Here is a 12,973-nt window from a genome sequence, read left to right on the forward strand (position 1 = left end):
ATGGTAGTGTCTGTCCTTCCCCTCCAGCCTGAGCAAACACACATACTACCTGTAAAATCCTTAACGTTGGAGTTCTTTCTGGACAAGAGGAAAGCTAAATGGGCTTAAAATTTTTCCAAAGTACCTCAGCCTTGCTAGGTGACTCGTGACTGCAACAATGATCGTGGGAAACAATTGAAGAAACAAGTGGTAGAAAAGATTTCACACTCACTAAGCATTTTGTCGTCTCAAAGCCTTTCACAGATCCACTGAACAAGAGCTTCAGAAGAGCCCCCAGCTTCTCATCAATCAACCACTTATTCCCTATCACATCTGCAGACTCTCTCGTGGTGGTTTATTTGTCTCAGAGGGAGTTAACACACAAACTGGATGAGACAAGCAATAAAGCAATATGGAGGGTTCCTGAGACCTTAATCAGACCTGTTAAACATAAGGAGAACCCAGGCTATCCATTGCTGTAGAAATCTGACCTCAGTCATTCCAGATTCTTCCTTCCAGAAATGGTTCCCACTTGTGTCCCAGATTCCAAAATAGCCATTTAGTACTCTCTAATTATGGCTGCTGGAGTTCCTGTTGGCGGTTTCGTTTGCTGACTATGTTTACCCCAGCCTAACTCCAGAGCATGCTACTACTCTTAAACGAATAAGTAGGAAGCATCCCCTTTCTCCCACTTTGAAAAAAGAAATGAGACTTTTTCAGTGACAAACTAGTAGCCAGTTGTAAGCCTGCTATGTCTCAGAAGCCTCTGTGTCTGAGGCTTTCTATACTTCCTTACTCTTCTCTTGGGGTGAATTTTCCCCTAGGAGCAGGAGTCACCCTAACCGCTGACTGGACTGCTTTTCCTCAGGCGGAGGGCAAATTGTAAAGTGCTGGAAGGTCCCTTAATGCCCACCCACTGAGTGTATCCTGAGTCTGAGCCAAAAAACAAACTAATACTAGGACTTCCCTGGTGGTCCAGTGGTTGAGACTCGCTCCACACTTCCACTGCAGGGGGCATGGGTTCGATCCCTTGTCGGGAAACTGGGATCCCACATGCCGCATGGTGTAGCCAAAAAAAACCTAAAACTGTTTCTACCCATCTCTAGCCCACACCACAGAGGTGCTGTGGCTTTGGCCTTTTGCTGCTTTCCGACAAGCTTTAACCTTCTAGAAGAATAGAGATAAAGAAGGCTCTGGAATGCCATAAAGTACTAAAATTCCTTTTTGGCAGTTTACTAAAGTTTTGGCATTTGGGAAGAATCTTTTTCTTTTTGATATTTATTTTATTTTATTTATTTTTTGGCTGCGTCAGGTGTTAGTTGCAGTACATGGGATCTTTTGTTGTGGCGTGTGGGCTTCTCTCTAGTTGTGGCGTGCGGGTTTTCTCTCTCTAGTTGTGGTGCGTGGGCTCCAGAGCGCATGGGCTCTGTAGTTTGTGGCACATGGCTCTCTAGTTGAGGCATGCAGTCTCAGTAGCTGTGGTGCACGTGCTTAGTTGCCCCACAGCATGTGGGATCTCAGTTTCCTGACCAGGGATTGAACCCGCGTCCCCTGCATTGGAAGGTGGATTCTTTACCACTGGACCACCAGGGGAGTCCCAAGGAAGAATCTGTTTTTTTAATGGCCTGTACATGATAGTTTTAGTCCTTGGAATGGCCTCTTTTCCATCCCCCACGCCTCCTGGGTTGCTTGAGGATTTTTTTTTAGTTCGTGTTTTGTTTTGTTTAAATGGATACTCACATCCTTCCTACTCACCTCTTTCTCCCCTCCAGCTGCCCACTTCTGACTCTTTAGGGTATTAAATATTCCCTTGTTAGGATAGAGCTCCTTCCACAGAGCCATCTTGGCTCAAAAAAACAACTAGGCAGGGCTTCTCTGGTGGCATAGTGGTTAATAATCCACCTGCCAATGCAGGGAACACGGGTTCGAGCCCTGGCCTGGGAAGATCCCACATGCCGCGGAGCAACTAAGCCCGTGTGCCACAACTACTGAGTCTGTGCTCTAGAACCCGCGAGCCACAACTACTGAGCCCGCGTGCCACAACTACTGAAGCCCGCGTACCTAGAGCCCGTGCTCCACAATGAGAGAAGCCACCACAATGAGAAGCCTGTGCACCCGTAACCAAGAGTATCCCCCCTGCTCGCCACAACTAGAGAAAGCCTGCGTGCGCAAAGAAGACCCAACACAGACAAAAATAAATTTAAAAAAAAAACTAGGCAGTCCCAGGCTTCCTCTAGCCTTTTCTCCCCTTAATTTCTTTCTTTTTTTTTTTTTAACCTTATTTATTTATTTGGTTGTGCCAGGACTCCTTAGTAGCAGCTTGCTGGCTCCTTAGTTGTGGCATGCAAACTCTTAGTTGCGGCATGATGTGGGATCTGGTTCCCTGACCAGGAATCGAACCCAGGCCCCCTGCATTGGGAGTGTGGAGTCTTAACCACTGGACCACCAAGGAAGTCCCCCCTTAATTTCTTTGTATGGCATTATGATTAAATGTATGAATTCTGGAGTCAGGCAGACTTAGTTTTGAAACTGCTACTTGGCAGTTATGTGGTTTTAGGTAAATGGTTTAACTTCTCTTAATCTGTTACCTCATCTGTAAAATTTTGTTATTTTTACTACATCAGAGGTAAAAATGGTACTTCCAGAATGATTTAGGAATGTCCCAGATGATTTTACTGATGAAATGGCTAGATTTGTAGGTCACTCCTGTAATGTGTATAGAATATTTAGCACAGTACCTGGGCTGAGGTAGATATGCAATAAATGCTAGTGAAGATTTTCAAAAGGACTTTTCCCCCACCCACCAGTCCTCAGAAGCCAAGAAGATGCTTTTTAAACACATTCAAATGCTAAGAGCCAGTGGAGCTCCTCTTGAGAGTGTTGCTTTTATGAGTAATCTTTTATGTAGCATGGAGTTGGTTTAAAAAGCATCCTTTTTTTTCTAAACGAGTATGGTTTTGATTAACCAGGGTCTATGATGAGAGCTGTGGGGCACCCACTGTTTCCATAGCTGATCTCCTGGGAGATTCATGGGATCTGAGCCTCCAATGAAATTTGGTATATATTCCCAGATGAGAGACAGGAACAATGGATCAGCCCAGGGACCAGGGCCAGCTTCCACCCCCAGACCAAAGGAAGAGAGATTGGATGGAATTTAGACCTCCCAGTCTGGGGTGCCTAAAGAACTGAAGGCAGACTGGTTGCTCTTTTCAGGCTTTGGGGGAATATCATTATGAGCATATACAGACTCTGGTCTTCTCTAAAGCCCCGTCCTCTCCTGGCCCAGCTGTGCCATTCTGTCTTCTAATGATAAGCTTGTAGCCATTAACTGGACTGGCCAGCTAGTCCTAGCATATGGAGGAGCCAGAACCCCCAACCCATAGTGACAAGGATAGTGATGAGAGCCATGGACACTCCCTAACTTGGTTACTGTGTTACAGAAGCAACATCCAGGGCAGCGTCATCTGCAATAATGCTGTAATCGAGAAGGGAGCAGACATCAAGAACTGCCTAATTGGAAGCAGCCAGAGGATTGAAGCCAAAGGTAAACCAGAAACCAAATTACAATCACAGGTGCCATTTTTTACATATCACAGTAACACAGGTAATGCTCAGTGCTGGTGAGAATTGGGGAACAAGCATATGCATACACTTCAGGTGAGAACATAATTTGATAAAGCTATCTTAGGAGGGGATTGACATCACTGTCAAATTTTTTAACTTTGACTTTACAGTTCCATTTTTAAGAATTTATCTTGTTAGATAAGCTCATATATATTTATGCAGCCTTACTACCAAAAAATTGAAAACTTAACAGAAAGATCTGATGACCCAGATTGGCACCAATACTTTACAGTGGCTGTTAGGCATAAGAGAGAAGGGCCAGTGATCCAACAAAGGCTCTGGAACTAGCTCTGGCCTCCTGCGGTCCTTGAGTACCTCATCTGACCTGATAGTTAAGAGAGAGAGTCCCATAGATTCTTGGCCTGGAAGAAGGTTAGCAGCTTCTTCAGAAGCCATTTTCTCAGAGCCATCCTCAACTGCTTAGCGATGATGCTGTGAGCTTTACTGTTAGCGAGCTCTGCACTGTAGCTGTAGAAAGACTGTATAGTGCTAGAGAGACATGCAGACATCAGGATTTCCCTGCTGGGCTGGTCAAATTTGAATGGTCCATAATTTGGCTGGGTATTTTTAACCAAAAAGTAGACAAAGCTCACGATCAGTAAGGATGGCTCACTCCTTTTCAGATTATTCCTAAACCTAAAATAGGATGGGATAGGGGAGTTGCTGAAGGAACTAAACCCACCAATTCTGAATTGGTGTAAGCCACATCATTTTCCTTCTCCCAGTAAGTAGAGGCCTTCTTCAGTTTTTTCTCCTTCCCTTTTTAAAGTTGTGTGCTTCCCTTGCGAGCTTTAGACTCAAACAGACCCGGGTTCAGATCTCAGCTGTGCAACTCACTGGATGTGCACCAGGTTAAGTTTTTAATTTCTTGGCCTCAGACTTTTGAAACTAGAAAAATTGAGACAATAATACCTATCTTGGGGCTTCCCTGGTGGCGCAGTGGTTGAGAGAGTCCGCCTGCCGATGCGGGGGACGCGGGTTTGTGTCCTGGTCCAGGAGGGTCCCACGTGCCGCGGGGCGGCTGCGCCCGTGGGCCATAGCCCCTGGGCCTGTGCGTCCGGAGCCTGTGCTCCGCGGCAGGAGAGGCCGCAGCAGTGAGAGGCCCACGTACCGCAAAAAAAAAAAAAAAAAAAAAAAACCTATCTTGGAAGATTGTTGTGAGAATTAAATACAGTTAAATGTTTTGAGGAGTACAAACAGCTTCTGGAGCATACCAGGGGACTTAGAGCTCCATATACACACCATGCTCTTGTGCCTCTCCATGCCTTTGCACATGTCCTCTCTCTCTCTGGAATTCTTGATGACTCTGCCCAAGTGCTTTCTCTCCCTGACTCTTCCCATGATTCCCCACAGTCAAAATGAGCATTCCTTCCTCCTCTGCTCCTTTGTCAGTACCTTTATTAAAGTACATACACAAGTTATGGCTATTATTTATGAATCTACCTTCCCTACTAGACTGAGATCCTCAGGCCAAGGATTGACTTATTTCAATATGTATCCCTAGCTCTCAGAACAGGTCCTGGTTTATCGTAGATAGTGGGAAGGGGAGAGATGAGTAAATAAATTTTGGATCCATAAAGGGAAATTGGGGGCATTTCAGGGCAGAGAGTTTGGGTTCCAAGAAAGGCATTTGTGAGATAGTTGCAGTTATCATGAAATCTCTTCTGGCTTCTCTTCTAAACTTACGCTGATGAAAGAACCACATGCAACACCGATAAATGAACTGGGGAGATGTGGCCTTGGCCTGAAACCACCCTTCAACCTTTTTCTTCACTTGAGACTAGATGCAACTCTCCTCTTCATTGCCTTTCTTCCCACATTTCAAGTGCTTTCTTCTTCTACGTGTGAGAATTGTCATTTCTAAGAGGCCTTTCCTGGGTGTCACTAGTTTACCAATAAGGTTCTTTGTTATAAGCATCATAAACTAATAACTCTGGCTGATTTAAGCTGATAAAGAATTCATTGTAAAGGTAGGTAGCTCACAGCTCTAAGAAGTTGCAGAATCAAGCTTAGAAAATGGGTTACAGCCAAGATTTACACTCCAAATCATTCTGGTGAGGACACTGCTGCCATCCTTGCTGAACACTGGTTATCACAGCTGGCAGTGCTACTCCAGCCGCCCAGCAGGTGGATTCTCTCTGGTTCCTACTTTTTTGTGTGGTGGCCCAGCCCAAGGTTTGTGGTGGCTGCATTAACAGGTCAAGCCTAGATCCTATACCCCTGCCCTAGCTGCAGGGAAGGCTGGCATTTTTAGTTCAGTTAGTAGGAGACAGACTCCACCCAGTGTCTCAGCAGAGAATCTTTGAACAGGAGTGTTGGTCAGCAGCGGTGCCCCAGCTATTGGTACTTTCTGCTGTGATCCCGTGCCAGCTGAGAGTATGAGTTTAGGTGAGAGGGCTGAGACACCAGCCTGAACTCCAGCACAGGATGGTCCTGCCCTCCTAGAGTGCCACTGGCCTACAGCTATTGTTTACAGCTTTAAAATGTTCTCCCATGCATTGTCTTTATTGGATTCTCATAAAAGCCATCTAAGGTAGGGATTCATTATTGACCCATTTGGTGAAGTGGAAACTGAGACTTTGAAAAGTTGAAATTTACCCAAGGTCATAGCTAGTACATGACAAAACTGGGTCTTCAGCCTGAACTATCGACAGCCTCCAAAAAGACCAGAAGAAGAAGCCATTCCTGGCTTGCCCAGCAGAATTTGGTCGTTGATACCCTTTTTCTCCCTTTAGTCCATCTTTCTCAGACCAATAGGAAAAATATGTTTGGCCTCCATATTATGGCTCTTACTCTCCTCAGGAACATCAGGTCTTAGTTCTTTCCCCTGCTCAGCATACCACTTCACCCAAGCCTACCCTTGGCTTGCAGAGAAACTTGGTTTTTGAGCATCTGAGGCCTGTTGGTTGTTTCTTTTTTTTTTTTTTTGCAGTACACGGGCCTCTCACTGTTGTGGCCTCTCCTGTTGCGGAGCACAGGCTCCGGACACGCAGGCCCAGCAGCCATGGCTTACGGGCCCAGCCGCTCCACGTTATGTGGGATCTTCCCGGACCGGGGCACGAACCCATGTCCCCTGCACTGGCAGGCGGACTCACAACCACTGCGCCACCAGGGAAGCCCCTGTTGGTTGTTTCTTAAAAATAGGATTGAGAACACCAGCCTTTTCTCTGATTCCATGGAAGGTCTTGGAAGGGATCCCCAGAGCTTCAAAAGCAGCCGCTCAGCTGGTCTGTGGGGCTGCTTTCTTATCCCATCCCCTCCCCTGTCTCCTCATTGCATTTCTCTCCCCTGCTTTGTTCTCTCCTATTTGGGTTTATGGCCCCACACCATGTTTCTTCCACCTCCTTCTTGCTTCTTTGTCTTTGTAAATTATCTCCTGCTCAGCAAAAAGTAGAAACATCCCCTAGTGCTTTTCTTCTTTCAGTCCCTCCTGGAGCCAGGAGCTGCTTCCTTTTGTTGTTTTTACTGGCATATTTGAATGAGTGAACTCCATTTGCCACTGCCCTAGGGTGTCCCTCCTTTCTTATTTGCTGGAACCTGGAAGCTCACAGTTTCTGCTTGTTCTTCTCCCCACTTCCAGCAAAGTATTGGTACTCCTTTCTTTTACTTTGCAAGGACCCCTCTTCATTCTGTGTGCAGAATGCATGAATGTCAACGGAATGCCAGTATTGAGGCACATCTCCCATCAGGGAACATAGGGATGTGCCAGCCAAACCCCTAGGATGTCACGGGCTGCGGCGTCTCCTGGGCTTTCTAGCTCTAACTACATGCCCTCTCCTTAACGGTCCTGAAGGAGAGATGGCCAGGGAAGTCATCTGGACTTTAAACTGGAGAACCCCAACATTTCTTGCTCTGTCCTCTATGCTAGAGAGACCAATGCGTCCAGCACAGTAGTCAGTGCCTTCCTGCCACAGGTACTCCTGGCCAGTCACCTGTTCCCACTATCACTTATCTTTTTTTTTAAAATATTTATTTACTTATTTATTTTGACTGTGCCGGGTCTTAGTTGCTGCACACGGAATCTTCGCTGCGGCATGCGGGATCTTTAGTTGCAGCATGCAGGCTCATAGTTGCCACATGTGAGCTTCTTAGTTGCAGCATGCGGACTTCTTAGTTGCGGCATGCAAACTCTTAGTTGTGGCATGCATGCGGGATCTAGTTCCATGACCAGGGATCAAACCCAGGCCCCCCGCATTGGGAGCGTGGAGTCTTACCCACTGGACCACCAGGGAAGTCCCCACTATCACTTTTCTTTGAGGCTGAGCCACATTGAGAATGCAAATTCCAAACCATCAGTGCAGCAGTCAAGACCTGTTAACTATGGATGACCCAGACAAACATCAGCTCAGGTCCTCACCAGCAAAGAGTCAGGGGATGGCAAAGTCCCCAGTCAGTCTTCCTCCCATGGAGGGATTTCAGGAAAAAACATTCATCCTCAGAAGCAATGCCATCCCCTCTCCAAATCCCAGTCATTTGCATGCCACAGAGTCACCACATCCATAGCAGTCTTCTACACCAAAAATGGGACTATCGTAACCCAGCGTAGGCCCCTCTGCCCGTTTTTAGCACTACCAGGAGAACAAGGCATTTTCTAACAATTCTGCCTTTACTCACCCCACCCAGCATGCTCAGTTAATGAGATTATCTCTGGCAAAAATCCTGGCAACCAAGTTTGACCTCCTGCTCAAGCCAACTGAAAAACCACAGCCAACAAAGTCAAAACCTGGGAAACTAATTGGACATTTCATCTGAGTCTTTTATTACTGTCAGTGAGAGAACTTGGATCTCTTCCCTGGTCCCGCAGTGATCAGTCCTTTGGCTGTGAAAGTAGACCTGATGGGTACATAGATCAAGTCCTGGCTAGCAGGAGTCCTCCCCAGCTTCCCAACAGTGCAGCTTTTCATATGTGACTTGTCATTCCCTTCTACCTCACTGGTTTTTTTCCCAACTTACTTTCCTCCCTTGTACTCTTCCCTTTAGGATCTTTCCCGACCTGATTCCAGCCCAGAACTTTTCCAGTGTGTTTATTGGAGCCTCCTTCCAGCCCTGGCCAAGCGGAACTAGTACTGCTTGTTTTTCCCCTTCAGGTTTCCTCCACCTTACTGAATCTCCATAAAAATACATCTTCCCCCAAAATGCCAGATACAGTCTTCCTCCCCTGAGTCCCAGTGATGGTGCAGGTATTTATTCGGAGCCTAGCAGAGCAGAAAAAGGTGTTGTTTGCCTCAGCCTAACCCCTCATTAACCCCTCTGGTCTGGAGCACTGAGGACCAAGAAGTGTTAATGAAACTGGCACTGTCTTCAGAACATTCCAGTGTCCCTGGAAACTAGGAAGAGACTGGGTGAAGGAAGAGCAGATGTCAGAGTCTGGTTATGAGATGATGTGGCTAACTGATGGCTACAGAGGGATAAAGGGCAAAGAGGAGCTTTTGGAGGTGCCCTGGGAAGCTAGCCAGGGAAGCGTTTCCTTTGTTCTTTTCTGGTCAATCTTACCTCAAGGTAGAGCCTGATTGACAGTCACACTCCAGGACCAGCCCCAGCCCTAGGGAATTTAGCAGCCTGAGCAGTGTCTGGGCCTCCCTCCCATTCCTCTCACTGAAGGAAGCAGATTGCTATAAAGTATAAAAAGAACACCTCCTAGGGCAGGAGTACACAGGCCAGACCCAGCCACGTCCTGTAACTTCCGTTTAATACTTTCAAGCCTCTTTACATCAATTATCTTATTGAATCCCCACAACTTCGTGAGGAAACTAAAGCCCAAAGACATGAAATAATTTGCTCAAAGTCAAATTACTAATAGAATTCAAATCTCTATGGCTCAGAGCTCTCCTATTCTGCACTGTCACCTTTTCTTCTCACATGAGACTGCCTCTGTCAAATACAATGCTGAAACAAGAAACTCTGTGAAAGGCCTAGACCTTGGTTTCTCTTCCTACTGGAGAACATTAGAGAAATAGGCCCGAAGATGCTCTAGACCCACTAGGACCTTTGCTGTAACGCACCGGATGTGTCAGTTATATTCTCTTTGACAAGGGGATTGGAGGCCTTCTCCTCCCTACATGCTCCTTTTCCCACTTCTCTACCCTCACATAACCCCCAGAACACACACACCTTCAACAAACAATTACTGCCTATCTTCCAGGCTCTGGGAGGCTAGGAGTGTAAAGATGAGTAAGATTTGCCTCTTGCTGTCCAGCTGCTCACAGTCTATTATAGAGACTCAGATGAGTAAAGAAATAAGTGCAGGGGCTTCCCTGGTGGCACAGTGGTTGAGAGTCCGCCTGCCAATGCAGGGGACGTGGGTTCGTGCCCCGGTCCGGGAGGATCCCACATGCCGCGGAGCGGCTGGGCCCGTGAGCCATGGCCGCTGGGCCTGCGTGTCCGGAGACTGTGCTTCGCAACAGGAGAGACCACAACAGTGAGAGGCCCGCGTACCGCAAAAAAAAAAAAAAAAAAAAAAGAAATAAGTGCAGTAAAATTTCACAGGTATGATGGTAGAAGACTGTCAGGGTTAATTATGGACAGAAGAGAGAAATTGGTCAGTTCCTGGCACAAGGATCAGGAACACCATCTCAAAGGAGAGAATTTAGGCTAAATCTTAAAATTGTTGGCTATTTACCAAATATACAAAAGGGAAGAACCTCTCGAGCAAAGGAGAACCATGTAAACAGGCACCTGACGGCAAAAAACAATCTGATATGTTGGGAATTGAAAATCATTTGGAAAATCTAGAATATAGTGTGTAAGGGAGATATAGCAAGAAACAAAACTGGAAAGGTGAATAGAACAGAGGACATGTCTGAAATCTCAAAGTCTCCACAGCTTCAGTCAGAAACCCCCTTTCTACTGACAGAGCGGAAGTAGGCTCCAGGCTGTGGGCAATATGAGCAGAACAAAACATCTCTTTACTATCAAACTTGGTCCTATCGTTAACGATCTTCATTTTGCTGCACCAAACCCTTCTGAGGCTGAAGTAGAGCCTCAAGAAAGTCAGAGTTTCTGCCTCACCTATCAGGGTCACTCTCAAGCCCCCATGTGTGGCAAGAAAGGTGTTGGACCTTTAGAAGCCAAGCTAACCCAGAAGGAATCCATTTTCAGCCAGGTGGTCAGCCTTTTCTGTCTGAGCCAATAGAACACTGAAAGCTCTCCTTCCTCCTACATCTGCTCCATACCTCCAGGGAACAAGCAGACAGCATGCTCCTGGTTTCCCCTACCCCTTCCAGACCATTGGTTCACTGCCTCCTTTCTATAGCTCTTACTCCTTGAAAGCTAACCCTCTTCTTAGCTTTCACCCCATCGTTGGTAAGCTCCCAGGGCACTCCCCTAAATATATTGAGGGTTCACAGTCTTCCCCTTTCCTCCCTCTCTTTTTCCAAACATCTTGGACAACTTAAACATATTCATCGCTGAACCATCCAGCCCCTCAGCTTCACCATTCCCTGACCTTCTCCACCAACCTTCACTCCCCTGCAACTTTAGCTCTCCACTTACATAACCATACCCTATCCCTGTCATTACGCCAAACCTCTGAAATCTTTCATGTGCCAGTAGCTGTGCTAGACACTGGGGCGTGATCATAAATCCACTGCCCCTGCCCTCAAGATTCTTACAGTGAAGTAGAGATAGAGATACACATCAGGTAGAGTGTTTTCAGAGAGCAGGAAATGGACAGTTCGGAAGGGAAGGCATCACATAGTGGAGGTGCTTGATTAGGGCATTTAGGGTGAGTAGGGAGAGAAAGAAAGGCATTCTAGGCAGAGGGAACAGCATGTACTAAGGTCTAGAGCTGTAAAATAACATGGCTTCTAGGTACAAATGGAGAGTGATGGAAGATAAAGCTGAGAGGTAGGCAAAGGTCAGGTCACAGAGGGCCTTACGAGTTTGGACTTTATAAAAACAATACTGACCACTATTTGTCAAACACTCAATGATTCTTTAACTCATTGAATCCTCACAATAACCCTGTCGAGTATGGAGTATTATTTACATGTGACATATGAGGCATCTCCCTTTCTCCTTTGAATATCTCCATCATTTAACTATTTAGTCTCTTTTCTTCTCACTGTTTTCCCCCATTCCCTATCCTCTGGCCACACCACAGTTTTTCACAGGCCTCTTTCTTACATCTTTATGTCTTTGCTCACGTTGTTCTAACAGCCTGGAATGCCTTCCCCTTGATATACTGCCTAAAAAAAGTCTATCATTCTTTATGACTCAGTTCCAGTCCCCCTCCTATGTGAAGTCTCCTGAAAGCCAGGTGTATAGAGAGTCAGTCCCCTCCTCCTGTGTGGGAAGATGCTGTCTCTTCCAAAGTCCTTTCGACAAGTTGTATTCCCAAGAGCTTCCAAAGAGCAGAGCCACATAGGAGAGGCATGAATGTTTATGAACACAGAATTAGAAGTAATTGGGTTTGAAATGACATATTTTGCTGCCATTTCTTAAACAATCTTTTCTTTTTCTTTTATAGCCAAACGAGTGAATGAGGTGATCGTGGGGAATGACCAGCTCATGGAGATCTGAGTTCTGAGCAAGTCAGACTCCTTCCTCTTGGCCCCCAGAACTACAGATGTTGGCTGGCCCACCTGTTTGACTCTGTATTTATTTCCCAATAAAAGAAGGGCTCCCAAAGGCATGCTGGAGACTTAGGGAGTAGTCCCAAGCTCCACATCAAATGGGCTCCAGAGATACACAGTGTGTGTTCATGTTGTAGAAACCATCTGGAGCTGGCGTGTGGAACAGTGGCCTAGCTCTTGTACACCGAGGGTATCAGGCAGGGGCAGCAGCTGTCCAGTGGTGAAGTTCCTAGAAGGGCTACTTTCTGACTGGCTGGCCCAGTGTCGTCCTTAAAAGCATCTCCCACCTGAAAGGACCTGAGGGTACTTCAGTCCCTGACCCTAATCAGGCTTTCTAGGCCCATAGGCCTAGCTGCTGTCATTGCGACCTCTGCATATGATGTTCCCTCTACAGCTGTCAATTTGGGCAGCCTGGCCCCTGAACCTCAGTCCAGGACTTACTGCTCTGCTCCCATACCTACCACACAGATTCCTGGCCCCTGACACCACGCCACCGCCAGCCTCACCTTCTAACCCCTGCCATTTACTTCCTATCCTTCCAGCCTCGGGTCAGTTTCTCCAGCTCAACTATTACACCTTGGAGACCCTAGAGCAATCAGGAGGCAGCCCCTGCCTAGCCAACAAGCCTATCCCCACAGGTTTTAGTGGAAGAAAGAGCAATAAAAGAAAGCCATGGTTTGAGAGAAGCCAGACCCCTTCTCACCTCCTCTTAGTGAGGTCTGCCCAACGTGGTAAGGAAGAGCCAGCAACCTATATCATCGTTGGAAATTCTTTCTGAGTCTTCTCCAACTGCACTC

At 46.6% G+C, this 12,973-nt stretch overlaps 1 protein-coding gene across 3 annotated transcripts in view; it reads left to right on the forward strand.

Annotated features, from left to right (window-relative positions):
* Nucleotides 1-12,973, forward strand: part of EIF2B3 (eukaryotic translation initiation factor 2B subunit gamma) — a 170,626-nt gene that overhangs the window by 152,415 nt on the left and 5,238 nt on the right. For 2 of the 3 annotated variants that reach the window (XM_027108742.1, XM_027108741.1), the window contains exons 11-12: nt 3,420-3,523; nt 12,071-12,292. In XM_027108742.1, the coding sequence (XP_026964543.1) occupies nt 3,420-3,523; nt 12,071-12,123 (157 nt within the window). In that variant the 3' untranslated portion in view covers nt 12,124-12,292. Of the gene's footprint in view, nt 1-3,419; nt 3,524-12,070; nt 12,293-12,973 lie in introns of those variants that run through there. The other variant, XM_027108743.1, reaches the window with a different exon arrangement.

Source organism: Aethalodelphis obliquidens, unplaced genomic scaffold (genome assembly GCF_003676395.1).
Source record: "Aethalodelphis obliquidens isolate GAN/ISIS:26980383/991018 unplaced genomic scaffold, ASM367639v1 scaffold9, whole genome shotgun sequence".
Lineage (NCBI taxonomy): Eukaryota > Metazoa > Chordata > Mammalia > Artiodactyla > Delphinidae > Aethalodelphis > Aethalodelphis obliquidens.